At 33.1% G+C, this 19,534-nt stretch overlaps 2 protein-coding genes across 3 annotated transcripts in view; one reads left to right on the forward strand and one right to left on the reverse strand.

Moving 5' to 3' along the window:
• Positions 1-1,044: 1,044 nt before the first annotated feature.
• Positions 1,045-3,529, reverse strand: LOC133298988 (large ribosomal subunit protein uL30y). 2 transcript variants are annotated; one of them, XM_061498374.1, is made up of 7 exons: positions 3,431-3,529; positions 2,823-3,001; positions 2,627-2,724; positions 2,478-2,535; positions 1,728-1,807; positions 1,545-1,647; positions 1,045-1,457 (listed from the first exon to the last, which is right to left on the reverse strand). In XM_061498374.1, exons 2-7 carry the CDS (start codon positions 2,997-2,999, stop codon positions 1,242-1,244), a joined length of 732 nt encoding a protein of 243 aa, XP_061354358.1. In that variant the 5' UTR covers positions 3,000-3,001; positions 3,431-3,529; the 3' UTR covers positions 1,045-1,241. The 2 variants fall into 2 exon arrangements, with proteins under 2 accessions (XP_061354358.1, XP_061354357.1); XM_061498373.1 differs by having other exon boundaries at positions 2,823-3,006; positions 3,431-3,512.
• An 11,336-nt stretch (positions 3,530-14,865) lies between these two features.
• Positions 14,866-19,534, forward strand: part of LOC133298992 (calcium-transporting ATPase 9, plasma membrane-type-like) — a 31,425-nt gene continuing 26,756 nt past the window's right edge. Inside the window, exons 1-4 of the mRNA XM_061498377.1 lie at positions 14,866-14,962; positions 15,418-15,511; positions 16,795-16,944; positions 17,406-17,752. Coding sequence (XP_061354361.1) covers positions 17,561-17,752 — 192 coding nt within the window. The 5' untranslated portion in view covers positions 14,866-14,962; positions 15,418-15,511; positions 16,795-16,944; positions 17,406-17,560. The remainder of the gene's footprint in view (positions 14,963-15,417; positions 15,512-16,794; positions 16,945-17,405; positions 17,753-19,534) is intronic.

A 19,534-nucleotide genomic window follows, 5' to 3' on the forward strand; every position in this document is an offset into this window, starting at 1 on the left:
AACGGTTTTATACTTTTCATGTTATATGAGATGAGTCTTTTTATATCATAAACATATAAACATAAAAAGTTTGTGGAATCTATATGTTAAAAAAAATCATGTGTAAAACCTATATTAGCACGGAAATTGAAAGGTGTGTAGGAAAATTTTTATTCTTAAATCACTTGTAAATTAAGAAGTATAAAACCCATAAAGTAAATTAAGTCATTTAAATTATATTTTAGATAGATTCCACAGCAACTTTTAATTATTTAATCAAAGCATAAATTCCTAGTACGTATTATCCTGTCAAATACCACACTAAGTAGCTGGTGGTACTGTAATCATCATTCTATGGAATTTTGTAACAGATGGCTGGAGTAGTAAGAGTGGTTTCGTATAATTAATCGTTGCTTGATTACGAGAAATAAAGAAATAGAACAAAAAAAGTAGCCCTCTTGCGTAGCACTTCTAAGACTAAAACTAGACAGGCTCAAGATGATCCGCTGACGTTGAATCCCACACCACCACTGAGACAGACTCAACGTTTCAAAATACGTGTTATAAAAAAAAGTTTCAAAATACTGCCATAACATCACAACACAAGGAACATACAGTTGATATTGTAATATATATTTTATCTCAAACTGTTGTGAATAGAGTGAACTCTGTAATCGCTTAATCATTTTTTTAAAAACGTTATAAGAAAAATGGTCATCGGTGAAGTTGCCTAATCAACACGTTATTGGAACAAAAGAGGATTATCTATCAATATTCTTTGAAAATACATATTCTTTTAACTGTAACCAAACCTGATTCGGGATTAGAAGACATATATCCTTCAATACAACTGGCAGCTTAGCAGCTGCTTACCATTTTCAGAAAAATCATCCTTTCTATTTTACTTTAAAAAAAGTTCACTTGACGTTGACTTTGGCAAAAAACCACTTATCTAACAAAGAATTTCTAAAAAGGGGCCTTAAAAAGAACAAATTTTAAATAAGGCATGGCAGTCATACTCCAAAACGCTGAAGAGAAAGCTAAGCAACATAAACCAAGCATATTCATAATAGCAAATATATTCTAAAAAAACTTCTCTCACAAACATATAAAATGAAAAACAAATTCAACCTCAGCAATAAGTTATCAAAGTCAAAATGTTCTATTTCCAAAATTTCAGATACGAAAATGAGTCTGATCTTGATCTAAAGCCAACAATGACAGATTGATTCCCCTAAATAGTGATTGACCACAGCCACAGCTTAATTCATTCTCCGGATAAGCTCATTGATGTAATTCTCACGATTTCCAGCATCACCTCCTTCAACATAGTGGTTCCTTTTCTTCTTTAAGCCACCCAAAGGAGCCTTGAGCTTAAATGGCCAAAGGAAATTGTTTGCCTCCTTAAAATGGGGTCCAACAGTTATGATCTCATGGATAAGATCTTCAGTGGATATGATTTCATGCTTGCCTAGTGCCTACAGTTTAATCCAAGCAAGTCAGCAACGTGTAGTGAATGAATTCAAATTGTAATATAATTTAAAAGAGAGAATAAATTAAGGAACCTGCTCAATGACGGAGTTATCGGTTAGAGCAATTCTCTGCTTGTTTAGCTTTCCATACCCCCTCTTGTAAATAAGTTCTCTTACACTCTTCAGATTAGGGTATCTAGATCAATATCGGAAGTCTCATTAGTGGTAGAAAATAATCATCACGTTTAAAAAAGTATGACAATGAAAATAACATACCCGAAAGTTACATAAGGCTCAACTCTGTGAAGCATGTTCACGGTAGCTTTGTTAACTTTAAGAAACACACCATTGAAAATCTGTTGCAGACAAAGATAGGGATCACCAAAATGGTTTTTATTAATAAAAAATTTCAGTATCTAGATGTTATTTATATGCTCTAACACGTATCATAGACTCCAAATGCCAACAAAGTACACGCAATATGTTACGATCATATTACCAAACACAAAACAAAACATCTTCCAAGCCTCCAATTGATTTTAATAACTTAAACAAAGATTCCCTGATCCCTCAAAGACAGGCACTTTAAAGCCTCACAACTTAAACTGAGAAAATGCAGAATCTCAGACCCAAACCACACTCAAAAGTCTTAATGATCTAACAATACCCTTTGCTTGTGGGAACAAGATGAGGAGAGAAACAAAATAGAGGATCATAGCAGCAAATATATGACTAATTTTCATTGCTCTCACTTTACTTCCCTCTTCTTTATGTTTCTCAAACAAATAAATTAAAGCTTACTGTTTCAACTTAAATTATTTAGTTTTACCAAACATAAAACAGCATTATTTTAAGATGCCAGGGGCTACCTTATTGAATGGTACATAATATTAACGAAAGTTGTCGGTTTCAGCTACAAAATAGCCTTGAACTATCCTACCACTAAGCTTTGGTGTAACTGGAAAACATAATAATGCATACAAGGAGTCAAACTTCTGTTCAGCACTCTGTGATTATAACTAGTACCTGTCTCAATCGCAACAGCTGCAGGATCTTTCTTGTCTTGGGATGCATGGCATTAATACTGATAATAAAAACACAGCAAATGTATTAGAACAGCCAGAATATGTTAACAGTTGTGATGAAGTACAAGTACATAAACATAAAACACATACCCACGAATGCGAATAATAAACAAGAGCTTAGCCTCTGGATCGACATAAAATCCACCTTTCAGCTTTGCCTCACGTTTCAATCGAATCAATTCCTTTTCCTAAAAAATAAAAAGAAAGTCACAACAGCGTCGAAGAGTGGACGACTATAAATTAGGATAATCAATGAAACAAAATTGATAAGACTCGTGACATGTACCTGCTCATCGTACTCCTTGGCATATTGCTTAGCTCTGCTGAAGATCAGCTTACGGCTCTCAGCTCTCTTCTTCTTAGCAGCTTCGAAATCTTGCTTTTTGGCCAACGCCCATTCCTCTTCCCTCTTCTGCTTCTTCAGCACAGACTCTGGAACAATTGTCTTCACCTCCTCACCCATCTCTGTTCTTCATTGATAAAACAAAAAAAAAATGTAATTATAATGAAAGAAATTGGGCAAAATTCACACAGAAACTTACAACATTCATAAGTATAAATCATCAGACAATATGAATCCTAGAGAAGATGAATGTGAAGATATTCCATCATTTTGAAACAATAGTCTAAGTTCCACCCATCCGAACAAAATCAACAGAAATATCATAAAAAAAAAAATCAAATTATCTAGCAGAGTGTTTCACTTCCATTTACAGAACTAAACACCATAAAAATGAAAATACATATATATATATATATATGATCGAAGAACCACACAAATGGTAGATCTAGAACGCGGATTCACCAAAACGCAGAAAAGGCAATAGACTTGAAAGAATGCAAAAAAACACAGATCGAAGTTGAATGTGAAATAAGAGACATAACAGAACGTACCGAGCTAAGGCCTCTGCGACTGCAAATTAGGGTTTTCTCCGCAGGCTTGTGAAGTTTCAACAACATTAGCTATCTAGGGTTTTGTAGTGGTTGTGGACTATGGGTCTTCTGATATTGGACGGTTCGGATTCGTGTTTTGCTTTAAAGATTGATTCCGACCGTTGATTAATATTAAGCTTTGTCTAAACTCTGATGGATTATTTGTTTCTTGATCATAAGCCCATGTCTATTCAGACACCTAACAGGCCCTGACCCAATAGTTAAACATCTCGATCATTTTTATCTTATTTCATGTGTGTGTTTTTTTTTCTTTAAAAAATATACAAAATAAATTTAAGATGAGTTTTAACAGAGTCTTTTTTATTTATTTCTTTTTCATAAGGGAGCAATCAGGGATATAAATTCGCAAACAACTATCCAATTTACTAAAATAATATAATTTTAAAAAAATTATCAATTTATTTAGTTTGAGAATCATTTATCAAAGTAATATAGTTTTATTATATTTTACAAAAAATTCAACGTCACGCGGGTATCATGTATAAATTAACATGAAAAGAATAAGAAAATTATAATATTTAAAAATTAGTTAAATAATATTCACGAACATGCATAATTCTTTCGTATTAATTTATGCACGATACACACATCATTCGATTCTTTTAACCTCGTAAACATAATACGTGTTTATCATACGGTGATAATATGTGTTATAAGAAATAAACTTTAATAAATAGTTTTTGAAATATATTATATTGATATTTAAAAAAAAAATGTACAAAATTAATCATTCTTTCATCTTATTTTTGCTCAATCACGAAGATAGGCACTTTTATTAATGATTTTTGTACTTTCGCTTCTGAATTTTGCATAATGAGCTGTTTGTTACTTTCACTTTCAGGTCACAAGTGATATTTGTTTATATTATTTTTAATTAAAATTAACACCAAAGTACTGTAGTGAGTGAATCACAACCAACGTAAGAGTAGAGAACCACATGTCAACGAATGATAATATTTGCCTTGTAAATTCTTCTTCGATTTAAGTATGGGAATCTTTGCTTCCGAGTGTTTGGGAGAGGAAAATTTTTTTGTTATCCGAAAATCTCAATTTTCAAAAATATAATTTTTACATTCAGTTTACGATAATATCTTAAAGTTTAAAATTTTAAAAAATTCAATTTACCGAAAATTTCGAAAAAAATCTCATACTAAACACCTCCTCAAGTGAGAGCTCGTGTTTGTATTTGGCATTTGGGCTTTATCTTATACTGAAATCTTTGACAAAAATTTCTGAATTTAAATCTCAAGTTCATTTAAGCTTATAAATCATTCTATTTCCTATTTTTTTAATTTAAGCATTGTGATAAAAAAAATCACTTTTGTACACTTTTTTTAAAAAAAAAACATAAAAGGGGCCTAAGGTCCAAACAAAAATCAAAGATTACACATGTTGAATTGCACAATGGCACATGTCACTATTATGACGTACCGACAATTTAAAATATTTGACGTGTCGTATTTAACACTTTCCGACACTCTAACACGCGTTGCAGAGATTCAAAAAAGAGTTTGAATGTTGCTTTAGTTTCAATTATTAGATTCGTTGAATTACGATTATCATTTTATTGAGTTTATTATAAATATTTAGGATATCTTATATTTCTTTGCAAAATTTATGGCCATTATAAGTTTCGTTCCATTTTTTTGTTAAATTATTAAATATTAAATATAATATATACTGCATAAACTAAAAATATTATTTAATATAAAAATATGTCCTAACTTATCAAAATCTATTATTTTTTAGAATTAACGTGTCAAAATGTTATATCATGTCATATCTTGTGTCTCATGTTAGTATCGATACAATATATTTTTATCTATAGAAAGAAGGGGCGAAAGAGATTGAGGAGAATCATGGTATATGCGAGGATCATCTCCGAACCTTGAAGCTAGTTGAGCGAGTCACTAATCACAATGTGAGACTTTTTTTTACTTGATATACACATGTTTTTCAATCGCATATTGATCTTACTTTAAATTCTATGAAAATAAAATGAACATCAATACCCAAGCTAATTGTTTTGGACCAAGATATCTAATCCGGATCCAAAAGGTTAAACAGACCCCTTTTAAAAGGATTCTAATTAATTCAAAGTGACAATAACTTAATAAGAAACCAACAACTTCAAAGGAGATTACGGTCTCTTATCAAGACGCCCCAAGGTATTTTGTGTATACACTTCAAGAAACTCCAAATTATCATCCATTGAGCATACATCTTGCCATCGCAATGAATTTTTTTTTGGGTATTACAGAAGTACTGAACTCAATACTTTTTTTCTAAATAGAAAAAAATTTATTCTATTTGAATTCATACTTTTATTTCTATTTTCCTCTAAATATCAAGTTTTTATTTCTTTTGGATAGGATGTAGATACTTCTATAATACCCAAAAAGCTCTCCATTGCAACATATCGCGACATATCACCTTGGTGATTAACACTTATTATATCAAGATATTTTTGAATTTAGACTAAGGAGAGTTCTGAAGAAATAAATAAAAAAAACTATTTAAAAAAGACAAAACAATAAGTTAATATAAAGAATGATCAAATTACCAATATTATTTGATTCAGGTGGCAAGGATATGTTTCTCTTAACTAAAGACATTAAGTTTAAGAGAAGGATCCATTTATAAATTTTTTTTATAAATTACACTAAGTATGACCGGTCATACACTTTTGATTGAAGTATGACCCGTCATACTTAGTGTAGTTTGTAAACAAAAAGTTTGTAAATATAATATTTTCTTCAAGTTTAAGTCCTAAAATTGGAAAAGATGATATTGGGGTCAATGTTTAAAAAACCAGTTGGGTCGATCTGGGTCTCAGTGATCCGGTGGATTCCTCGGTCTGAGTGGTCATTTGGACCGTTCTACAGTCAACTCGGTTTGAACCGATTAATCCGGTTGAGACTCGGTGACCCGGTTGACCTGGGTTAGACTGATTGACCCTCTTCATTTTTTTGGGTAAAATTTTTTTTTTGGTAAATCTTTTTTTTGTTGTTGCTAAGAACTCTTAAATTAAATCATGTTCATATTTTGTGGTAAATATGATAAAAAAAAAAAAAGTAAGGTGAAAATAAGAATGTATTTTTTATTAGTGCAGTTCGTTTATGTAATTTAGTTGCATCTATAATGATCTCAAGATGTTATGTGGAAATAAACACTAACGGTCTCATCTCAAGGTGGACACTTTCTCCTTAGTGTATATCTCATGTCTATCTCTTATTATCGTGATTTAATTTATCTGTATTATGTCAAGGCACAAAAGGTGCATTTAGCTTACATTGCAATTTTAATCCAATGTTAGGATATGGTCTAGAGCTAAAAGCCTAGAAGTATATAATATTTGCTGTCATTGAAAATCAATTTATTTTTTGAAGCTCATTGATAATTTTCTTATGTGAATTTTCAATAAAGTAATATGTTTATATTTTTTAATATGTGAATAGTAAATTCAATTGAACTCGATTGAACCAATGATCCAATGACCCAGTACCTCGATCAAGTCGATAACTGGTACGAGTTTTAAAACAATGATTGAGGAGTTATTCAATACGAATTCAACTTAGTTGGAATTGAATTAATCAGGTAATTAATAAATTGATAATAAAAATGTTTTTAAATTAAAATTGAACCGAATTATCTACCCTTAAAATGTATGATATGCGTGTATTATTAAGGAGTTGATCTAGAATTGCACACGGCGAAATTAAAAATGGCTTCAAACTACCGAAGCTCATATAAGAAAGTGTTTTTTTAAGGGAAAAAAAATGTTCTCATCATCTTTATATCTCAAAAATGGTTTCATAATCATTTAACATCTATTTCAAGTTTCGCAAATGATATAGTATAATAGGATATGTTGGGAAAATATTTCTCCGGCAACTTGAGATAAGTTTATCTCCGACCATCCTAAAACTACATCATTTTGTTTATTTATTTCCTTATATTAATTGATTCACCTTTGAATAATTATGATTTTTTTTTTCTCTCTCTTCCTTTATCACCGTTGATTTAGTAGCTAGAGATAACTTTATCTACGGCGGCTTGAAAAATGATAAGCTCATGTTATATTTACAAACTCAAAATTTACAAATCTTTATAAATTATACTATGTGCTATGAGTAGTACATATTACTTAAGCATTTACAACTATACTATGTAGTATGTACTATTGGTAGTAAATGCTTAAGTAATATGTACTATGTAGTATAATTTAGAAAAATTTGTAAAATTTGAGTTTGTAAATATAATCATTCTCATAATATAATAGTAAATTTGTATTTCCAATAAAATATAAAAATGAACTCTAGTTTTGTACCCTTAATTAACATTTATCTAGTATGTGTATAGTTACGAGGTGAGCAAAGATTTTATACAAAAAAAAAAAAAAAAAAAAAAAAAGAGGTGAGCAAAGATATCTACCTAAAAAGTCAATAAAATGGCAAGATCTGGTCCAGCCTTTGCAGTCAAAAGTTTGATGAATAAATAACAAATGTGTGTGTATGTACATTTGGAGATTGCAAATGGTCTAGGCTAGGATAAACAATATGCTGGAGACGATCCCTTTTGGGCAATATTTTGATATATATGAGACCCCAGGGACAATTAGGGTGGTAGAAAACGGCACAAAGCAATTATCTCGTAAGTGTTAAATATGGGTGAGAGAGTAACTTCAAGGAATCGTAGGTCGCAGATCCACATTCATAGACTTGAATGGGCTCATAACCAAGTTAGTGAAACATGACTAACTTGAAGGCCCAAATTGAAAATAACCTTGGATGTGGACACCCAAGTCCTACTAGGGAGAAAAACTTTAATACACCTGGACCACTGAATTCATGTGTTCCCTTTTACTAAAAATAAAAAAAAACTAGGACTTAAAAGAAAATGTAAAAAATATCATGGGTAGAAAGGAACAAAAAATCATTTTAGTAAAATGAAACGTCAATTTCGGTGTTGTCGGTACATTAAAGCTTTTCTCCCTACCGGGAACGTCCCTGGAACACGTATATAGGCTCTTTGACCCAAAGGGTGTTTTTATTCTTTTAATTTTTCTATATGGTATTTGATTCCCGATATTTACCAATGGGGTGGCATAATCTCGTTAGTCCCATAATTGTAAAACTTAAAAAGGCCATAACTTTTGACTCTTTATCCAAATAAGATGATTTTTTTATTTCACATAACTTTTTGAGATCTACGCAATGACACATTATTTAACATATTTTATCTTCCATAAACATAATTCAAATTTGCAACAATAGTTCCACAATCACAAGAGCGTTTAAATCCAAATTTTGGCGAGAAGAAGTAGAAACCCTTAATTTGTTTAGCTTTCTCGATTTTCAAATCAATTTTATTAATATTTTAATTAATTGAATTCTTGTTTGTTAGAGTTGCAACAATACTTGTGGGAGACAATAGTTAATTTCAAAATTTGTTTAGTGAAGAAAAGAAAATGAAGAAAAAGTGAGAGCAAAAATAGATAACCCAATAAGTACGAAAAAAAGGAACAAACCAAGTATATATGATAACATGTTGGTCATGTTTGATGCATATGAAGCTACGTTTGTGTTACCATTATTACAAATTCGAATTATGTTTGTGAAAGATAAAATATACTAAATAAAGTGTCATTGTGTAGATCTCAAAAAATTATATGAAATAAAAAAAATATACGATATGGATACCTTAATAAAAAACTATAGCTTTTTAAAATTTTACGGTAATAAAATTAATGAGATTCTGTCACTTGACATAATTATGTGAATGGCGCATGAGGTCATAACTCTCACCTAAAGAAAAAAAAAAGTGTGAGTGCCCAATTGGTAAATTGTGCCCAATTGGTAAATACTGAGAATTGGATATCAAATTAATACATTAAAAATTAAAAAAAAAAACACTATTGGTCAAAAGAGTCCACGTATGTACCTCTTAACACTTTGACTCGATTTTCCAACACGTCAAGCGGAACTCATAACTCTCACCTAAAGAAAAAAAAAAGTGTGAGTGCCCAATTGGTAAATTGTGCCCAATTGGTAAATACTGAGAATTGGATATCAAATTAATACATTAAAAATTAAAAAAAAAAAAACACTATTGGTCAAAAGAGTCCACGTATGTACCTCTTAACACTTTGACTCGATTTTCCAACACGCGGAACAATTATTATTTATAATACGGAACAATTATGTTTAATACAACATATTGAAATATAATAACAGTGAGATTTTATATCAAATTTTAAACGATGTAGTTTTTACACGTAAAGATATACACTAAATTTATTTATTTTACATTTTTCATTTAAAAATGGTGAAAAATGTTATTTTCCTTTCTTTTAGACGCAAATGAAACATTTTTTAAATTGTAAAAGCGTGCACCGACATACATATTACACGTTTTACAATCAGCGGCGTTGATGTATATCACTTGTTTATAACAAATTATTTTGACCTGCAAATCTGTTTATTATTAGTCTACCGTTAACTGCGCCATCGATTGTCATCACTTTTATTTATTTTTATTTTGACTGTGTTAAAATTATATATTTAAGAAAAAAAAACAAGAACCTACAATTATTGATTGTAAAACTAACAAATTAAACTTTAATGATTTTGCAATTTTTTGTTGGTACATAATGATTTTTCATTTTATTACACATGTATTTGTATTTTATTATAATTTTAACTGATCAATTTTCAACATACTGTTCATCTCACCGCTTAGTTGAAAAAAAAATTGTTTTAGTTGAAGCGATTGTCTTATTTGGATTTTTTGAGGAGCGTAATTAAAACACAAACGTGTAAGCAATAAAGCAAATACATATGAGAAAACATTTTCTCATTTTTAACGAAGAAAATTTTTCTCATATTAGTGACTTATAGTATAAATAGGGTCTACAAAATAGTAGAGAGAGAAAAAATTCAAGGTGAGACCCATTTATACTATGAGTCACTAGTAGGAGAAAATGTTTTCCCATAGAAAATGTTCTCCTTTATACTATGTTTTCCCAAAATACATTCACGAATATAAAACCCTCATATAAAACCCTATGGACTGGAATCTGATTGCGTCTCCTCCCCATCCTCATCATCCTCCTCCACATCATCGTCATCCTCAACAGCAGCATCAGCCTCCTCACGAGTGTGGGCACCCTGTCTGTAGCCAGCCTCCGGGCGTGTAACCCTGGTGTCAATTTGGGTCCGCCACTGCTTGTGCTCTGTCTATATCCTCTAAACTCAATGGTCAAGGAGTCAAGGCCACATGTCAGGCTATACATGGATGCCATGACATGATCAAATGTCCATCCACCCTCAAGAGATGGAGGAGCTGGATTCGAGTGGGACGTGTCGGTACGTCATCAACAACAGTAGCCCCATCATCATCGTCATCGTCATCGTCACAAGGTCTGCATCATAAGTCATGAAAAACACATATTATAATTAAGAACCGTAAAAACAACAACAATAATGCATTACTAAACCCAAAACACATCATCTACAGGTGCATCCTCCATCTCAACATCGTGATGGAGTGGGATCTCAGGTGGTTCTGGTGCCCTCTTCCAGTACCAGGTACCTGCTCTGCTCTGCAAGATCCCACACTGCTTCAGGAGCCGTTCACCAAATATAGCATTTTAGCCTGTGACCGTCTTCATGGTCTTTGTTGCCATATGCACACCAAATCTATGCAGAATCTTATGCACCAGGAATGCAAAAGGCAATTCAGCCTTCCTTGACTTTGCAACCTTCCACATCAGTATGCATATATAATGCCTCCAGTTCACCTACTGATGGTGAAGAAGGGCCCACAAGATGACAAAGTCTCTTTCCAGCACCTTCGAGTGATTATGCGGACGCTGAAAAATAATGTGTGTGACCACATAATGAAGAATGCGAGCAGACACCGACAAGTTGCTCACAGGATAATGAGCAAATTGTTCGGCCTCAGCATCTGCCCTCCTGGTCTCTGTAACAATGGCCTCCCGGTCATAATCACCAAATATATGATGGTTGTCTCCATGATATAGTGCTGCATTTGTGACCTATGAAGCACCGACACTTTAAAATCTCTAACGTGTCGCGTCCGACACTTCTCAACACTCACCGATACTCCGACACTTCCCGACACTCCAATACTCGTTGCAAAGACTCAAAAAAGGTTTAAAAGTTACGTTGCGTTACATTTTGAGTTCTAACTATTAGATTCTTTCGATTACGATTACTATTTTATTGAGTTTAATATAAACATTTGGGATATCTTATGTTTTTTTGCAAAATTGATGGGTATTATAAATTTAGCTTTATTTTTTTTGTTAAATTATTGAATATTAAATATTATATACACTACATAAATTAAAAAATATTATATAATATCAAAACGTATCCTAACGTGTCGAAATTTAATATTTTTAAAATTAACGTGTCGGAGTATCGTGTCTTGTCGTATCCTGTGTCCCGTGTCAGTGTCGGTGCAACATAGCTTGTGATAGCATCAAAGTCGAACCCCAGTAGCTCTGTCTAGATAGGAGCAATCATGATGATATCAATACCGCAGACACGAGAAGTCAGCTCGCCATGCACATAGGCAAGGTTTTGGTAGAATGCTCTCACCATAACCTCCGAGTATGGGCACCGCATCTCCACAAGCACAAGCAAATGTGTCTTCTCAAGAAGCGGCACAATGTCGAAATGCTCCAAGTTGAAGAAGGCCGAATCCAGTGATTTCGGCTCGCAAATCTTCTGGCTCATGAATGACTTCACAAACCTCTCATGTGCAACACTGTCATCCTCAAACAAATATCCGAACGGCAAGTCCGGAGCCTGATGCATAGCAGCCTGGGGCTGAGAGGATGACGACCCATCGTGTCGACGCTTGGTCCTCCTCTGGGTTTCCCCCACAGGCATCTTTAAAACACATCTAGAAGCCATTGCGTCACACTATGAAACTGAAAAAAAGAAGCCAAAATCAGAAATCAGAAACATAAAGGTTAGGGTTAAGGATACAGTTAGTAATTTTAAAAATTAATCAAATCAAATGTTTAGCCATGCAAACTACAAAACCGCAATAATTTTTGGATAACAAGTGACAAACACATCAAAATCAGAACCTAATTGATAAAAAGGAAAAAAAATGAACCTTGAATGGATTTCAACCGGTAGAAGGCAGCAATGTAACGTGCACGAACAAAAAGGAAGAATTTCAGCAAGATTTGGTGTGAGAATCGCGTTATTACACACCTCCAGCAGCTCTACCCGGGTACCCCTTTGTGAGTTTTCCAAATGGGGGCTGCTGGGTTATATAAAAACCCTTCCTGCGACATTTACCCGGGTAAATAATTCAAACATTTCCCATATTCAAGAAATATACTCGGGTATCCCCCTCCCTACTCAGGTATGGTAAAAATTTCAAAAAATACTCAGGTAGGGAGGGGGATACCCGAATAGGCTTCGTGCTCAATGGTCAAACATGGGCAGATTAGTGTTATATTTTTTGGAAGGGTTAATTTTTCGAAATAGTTTCTAATCAAGGACAATTTGATAATTAATTATTAAATAAGGGCTACAGTGGTCAAAAAAAGCCCTTTTTTATGACTTCCTTATTTTAAAAGTATTTTCTATAAAAGCTACAGCTAATTAGATTTTTAAAAAAATATTTGACTTTTGACTTCTGCTTTTTTTAGAAGATAAAATTTGTAGCTTCTGAAAAAAGGTTTTTGACCTTTTTTATGTCTTTTTTTTTTTCTAAAAGCAAGCATCCAAAAAAATATTTTTCGAGAAGTGCTTTTTTTTTAAAAGCAACTTTTGAAGAAAAAACACTCATCCAAACGGACTCTATATACGAGTGCATATACTAGTTAGGTATAGTACATTGCTGACGTGAAACATTAGGACGGATCTTATTATATTTGCTAACTTTAGATATGTCATTTTGTTGTTAAATTTTAAAGGGAAAAAAAATCATATTGCGTTTAAAGGTGTCAAAACAAATTATGACATACACATCAACCCTGACAGGATAAGAAAATTTGTATTTGGATTGACCCACAAAAAAATTTATATCATATCAAATTTGTGTAGACTGTATTTTTTTAATTATTTTTTATTTTTAAATTTTGACCCATTTTTTAATTTTCTTTAGTCAATTACCATTTTAACTCCTATTTTGTGTGTCATTCGTATTGTATCGTGTCAATTTACAAAAAAAAATTTATATCATGTTGATGTTAATTTTTTTGAAATGAATAAAAATTTATATCATGTTGATATTAAGTATTCGTATAATGTGGAACCATTTATCCTTAATTACGTCAACTCTCAATTATCTATTCACCGATTCACCCTATTTTCTTTTTGGTGGGGACAGCTTGATTCATTTCTACTTTAGTCCTACTTTTCGCTCGCTTATTGGTTTCATACTGTTTTATCACAATCTGACCGTGACCCATGTGGTCCAAGTTTCGTCTTTAATTACCAAAAGTAGTATAATCCCGTTTCTCGCAAAAGTAAAATTATATTATTATTATTTGTTTGTCGAAAAATATTTATCATTTTAAATAACATAACTTATATTCTTTCACTCTCACATAGAGGTAAGATTCACACCTTTAATTTTTTTGTCAATTCTCTTTCTTCCTTTATCTATCTCTTTTTCTCTCGACACAAGTTTACATCCTTTAAAATGACACACATTTTTTCTTATATTTAATTGTAACAAGTTAAAAGTTTAATAAACTCTAGCATGAGGAAGAATATTAAAATAACTAAAAAATATATCATAATATTAAAATTATACATTAAAATAATTTAGAGTATTTTAAATATTATCTTTAGAATAAATTTTATATATAATGTATTTTTTATTTAATTAAAATTAAAAGTCTTCTTAGAACTTTTCCTTTTGTATTATATCATCATAACACTTATTCTTTTTCTCCTCATTTTCTCTTATTTCCACCCAAATTCTTATGATATCACCGGCCACAAATAAAATTAAAGCTTAAAAATAAAGAAATTATTAATCTTATGTTGTACAAAATAAGTATTTTGTATGGGTAAAATGAAGTTATGGGATCCACAAATTTTTTTTTAAAAAAAGAAGAAGAGAAAAAATAGATACAAGATTTCATGAGTGTAATATTTATCATACGTGACATAAGATAATAACTATTTTACTTAAAAACAAAATAGGATATCGCTATTGCAGCTGCATGCATGCCAAAAAAAGAAACAGTAAATAACTATAGTTGGTTTTGCCTTGGTGTATATGCACGATTGGGAAGTTTCCACGAAGTTTCCTACGTCATTTCCAACATCTACAAGTCTCCTAAGTCAATCTCCACATCCATTCTCGTCGAAGCGAAGAAGGATTCAACCTGCTTTTTTGGCAATACGCTGATACCGTTCACTGATATAAGTGATATCAGTATTGGATCGAAATCTCTTTTGCAGAACTCAGGTCTCTATTTGTAACTCCGCGACCACATACATATCTTCTTTCTCTTACGGTATCTATACATCTTATTTTTTAAAAGAATTTATTTTCCATTGCACAATAATTATATATTATCACTCGTTATGTTCACCATATATAGTCTCCATTACAGCAGAATCATGCATTTCCCATTCCATAGTAAGTTCCTTCTGATAGTGATATGTATATACTCGGAATTAGTTAAAACTCGATTCCATAAAATTATTAATTAACTCATCATCTCATCCAAATTCATCCTCCGTCTTTCTCTTGGTAATTAAGAATTTCAAGAGTTCCGTTTCCATTGATTGATATATTTGATTTATTTTATTTTAGTGAACTTATATATTGTTTGCGTTAAATTTGACAATTATATGATAAGCTTTTTACAGACTCAATTTTTAATTTATCTTCTATTTATTTTTAATTCCACCACAAAGTGAAGGCAGGAAGATCGAATTCGTGATTAGTTAATCATTGAAGTTTTGATATCATGTAAAGAATCAATTCAACTCAAAAGCTTTATATGGTTGGGTAAGTGTATTTTAATTATTTATATTATTGTGTAACAATACCTTCCATCTCTGTTTAATTAGTGAGTCAATTTTTAATATTTTAACCGAGTACTCAATTTTCTCTTTCCTCCATTCTTTATGTTTTCATTAACGTAGTATTTACTTAGAGTAAATAACTTTCCACCTTGCTTAAAATACTATACTTACAGCAATCCAGTATGTAATACATCCCCTTTATAAGATTTCTTTTGGTTAGTGATTATCACAATGAGTAATTAATTGTATAAAAAACAATACTTTATTATAAGAAAGCATCCATCCCTATTCACGGAACATAGCCAAAAGAAGAGAGGAATGCATTCTAGCTAGACGTGCCAACAAGTACGTAGATTTCATTTTAAAAGATCTACATATACACCACGAATAATTTAACTTTTCCAATCAGGAAAACACGCATATCCAAAAGATGTAAATCTTAAGGTTTGAATTCAGAAAAAACGAAGCACAAAAAGTGATCAATTGGTTTTTATCAATCCATAAGAGTAGGATGGAAGCACACTCACACATTTTGACTATAAGTATTATTTACTCATTTACTTTTTGATGTATTTAAAAAACGATAATTGAACCCCAGTTGGCAGCTGAGCTCCCAAGGGATTGTTTGGCGCAGGGATCAAACCCTGCCTCAAGCAGTTTCTTGGAAAATCTTTGGGGGCTAGAGGATAAGCCAAAAAATCTTCGGTTGGGGGATTAGTCTCGTCCTTTCTCCGGTTGCGAAGCTTAGTGCACCCACTGTTATAATGAGGGGCTAGCCCAAACGGGCCATACCCCGAGGGCATGGTGCCCGGAGAAGGTTGAATGGGACACAAACTGAGTATTTCAACCTATCTCAAAAGTGGGGCGTGCTCATTTTTTGATGGGTTGATGGTGGATACGGACGGGCTGAGGCGAGTAAGTGTAAAGTAGGCTCGGGCTAGCTGGCCAACCCGCACAACCCATCAAACGGGAGGAGATGAGCTGAGTTTTTTAGCCCACTTTCAAAAGCGGAGTAGGACAGACTAGCTCATTTTTTTTTGATGGGTTGACGGCGAGACCCGCCTACTTTGCCACCTCACTCGTGCCCTTTTCCCTTGGTCTGTGATGCATTATGTTTGTTACTTGTTAGACTTGAGCTAAATTGATAAGCATGTTGAGTTATAGATTAGGAACAAATATAGCTCAAGACCTATGATTTGTGAAAACTAATGTTATTGGAATATTTCATGGGATTGAAATCTCACGCTAATTCTGATACCTTAGCAGCATTTACATTTGCTAGCTAGTTGAAAGGAGGAAGTATTATTTACAAATATGCTTGACGTACAAGCTAGATGTCCAATTCTTGATTTACACAGTAGCCGGATGTTTTCAGAATTTATGATCGCCATGGATTCACACAGATTACTTTAAAAGGTACACACTTATCGCTTGCATGATTCGTGTTTTATAATAAATTATAGGGCAAGAGTGGTGTACCGAAAATGCAGCATCAATCACTATATAATACTTAATTAACACATCATATCTTAATTTTAAAATACATCAAGAAACAAAGGAATATATATACACCAATAGTAATGGTTGACGTTAGTTCGTGCTTAGCTAGCAACAACTCTTGTTTGGGTTTTCTATTTTTAGAAAAAATGAAGGGTAAATTGAAAATGAAAATGAGAGAATGATGAGGTAAATTATATACCCTGTGTGTCCTGAGATATTGTCCACAAAAATTTAACGGAACGGAGCGCCACTCTAGCATCACCACACAATAGCACAGGGCGCACAACTCTGTTGTTTGTTTTTTTTTTTAATTATTAATTTTATTCGTTCATAGTTTTAAATTATTATTAATTATTTACTACATTGAATAATAATAGGTTGGAATTGGATGGAGATGGTGGGCCCCGTAAACCGGTGATCCGTGGTTTTTGTTGTGCTAGTGCAGGCACATCCCTGTTTGTGTGTGTGTGTGGTGTGGCCATTTGCGTTTCCCACGCAGTGAGCATTTGAATTCGTTGTGAAGACGGCAACCATGACTCCTGCTTCCAACGGCCACCTCACCGTCACCGTAAACGTCGATAGCACGCACCCACCTGACAATGACGCCCTCCCTCCCTCCGACAACAACCAAGATGACGACGACGACGAACTCGTTGATCCCGACGATCCTTTCGACATTGCCCAAACCAAAAATGCATCGCACGAGACGCTCAGGCGTTGGAGAGTAATCATTCTATTCCTATTCCTATTCCTATTCCTATTCCTATTTCTATATTATATTTGTTATTCGTAAATTAATGTGCATAAATGTATATATGGTTGCATGGTTGTTGGGAATGTAGATATGCATTCGTTAGTGTAATCACCAACTCGTTGCAACTCCTCAGAGACTCTTTATTGTAAAGCGTGTTTTTGTTTGAAGTTTGAAATAGGAGAAAGAAGAAATGAATTTACAAGTTGTTTGTGACCATTTAACAACCTGCGAATGCATCTACTAGGTTTAGAAATAGAAGGAACGAGAGACTTGATTTAATTGGCTACAAGTTGGATGATAAGTACTGAATAAATGGAAAGAAGATCAGTTCTGATTCTGAATGAAAAATCCAATATGATTCTTTGGTGTGGGTATTACGATCCAAAGAACTCAAGGAACACATGGAAAATGAAGTAATGAATATTCTGATTAATTCTTGATGATACAGATCATATATATACAGAGAGTACAAAGCATGAACTAACTTCTAACTAATCTCCGTAAAAAGAGGAACTACTTAACCAATTAACAGATAATGGTTAACAAATAAATAATTAACTACGTGCATCACTTTCATCAGCCCCCCTCAATGTGGGAGGTGTGCATCGAACAACCCCAGCTTGCTGATTAAGTCTTTAAACATTCGTGGAGGCAATGCTTTGGTGAAGGAATCTGCTAGTTGTTCTGAACTAGAGATTGGAAGAAGATGAATGAGTCCACTGTTAATTTTCTCCCGGACAATGTGACAGTCTATCTCTATATGCTTTGACCTCTCATGGAAGCTTGGATTATGGGCTAGATGTATGGCAGAACGATTATCACAAAACACTGCCATTGGCTGCATTAATTGAACTCCTAAATCATTAAGAAGATACTTGACCCATTGCAGCTCACATGTTAAGCTAGCTAATGCTCTATATTCGGCTTCAGAAGATGAACGAGATACAATATTTTGCTTCTTTGATCTCCATCCAATCAAAGAAGACCCAAAAAAAAAGCAATATCCAGTTATGGAACGACGAGTATCTGGACAAGTTGCCCAATCTGAGTCCGCAAAAGCATTGATCTTGGATTCATTTTTGGCTGCAAAGAAAAGCCCTTTACCTGGAGTCCCTTTTAGATACTTCAATACGCGAGTGGCAGCTTGCATATGAAGATCAGTAGGGTTCCCAATATGTTGACTTAGCTGTTGAACAACATAGCTGATATCTGGCCTTGTTGTTGTCAAATAAAGTAGTCTCCCAACTAGTCTTCTGTAGCTACTAGGATCTTAGCATGGTTGACCTTTCTCCCGTTCTAAATTTGTACCCAGTTCCATGGGAGTAGAACATGGTTTGGATCCCAAGAGCCCTCCATCTGCAACTATCTCAAGTGCATATTTTCTCTGGTTAACTATTAATCCATCTGAATAACGAATGATTTCTAATCCAAGAAAATAATGAAGCGCACCCAAGTCCTTGATGCGGAACTGACTATCAAGGAATTGTTTAACACTTTTAATCTCTCTTTCATCATTCATTCCCAGCTAACACTATGTCATCAACATAAATGAGAAGAGCTGTGAATGAACCATTCTTGGATTTAGTAAGCAGTGAATGATCTGCTTCAGATTGAGTGTAACCAATGGATTTCAAAGCAGAAGTAAGCTTCGAATACCATTGTCTGCTGGCTTGTTTCAAGCAATACAATGACTTCTGCAATCGACAAACTTGGCTAGGCTTCGAACATTTGATGCCAAAGGGAAACTCCATA

The sequence above is a fragment of the Gastrolobium bilobum genome, unplaced genomic scaffold (genome assembly GCF_033153095.1).
Source record: "Gastrolobium bilobum isolate Gb01-03AN ecotype WA unplaced genomic scaffold, APGP_CSIRO_Gbil_v1 utg37919, whole genome shotgun sequence".
Lineage (NCBI taxonomy): Eukaryota > Viridiplantae > Streptophyta > Magnoliopsida > Fabales > Fabaceae > Gastrolobium > Gastrolobium bilobum.

What these genes read in the sequence shown, in the direction of transcription:
- LOC133298988 (XM_061498374.1), bottom strand. Translation starts at nt 2,999, where the DNA reads ATGGGTGAGGAGGTGAAGACAATTGTTCCAGAGTCTGTGCTGAAGAAG. An exon ending in TTTATTATTCGCATTCGTGG is followed by an intron (nt 2,536 to 2,626) that starts GTATGTGTTTTA and finishes TTTTATTATCAG; the next exon opens with TATTAATGCCATGCATCCCA. An exon ending in ATAACTCCGTCATTGAGCAG is followed by an intron (nt 1,458 to 1,544) that starts GTTCCTTAATTT and finishes ATTAAACTGTAG; the next exon opens with GCACTAGGCAAGCATGAAAT.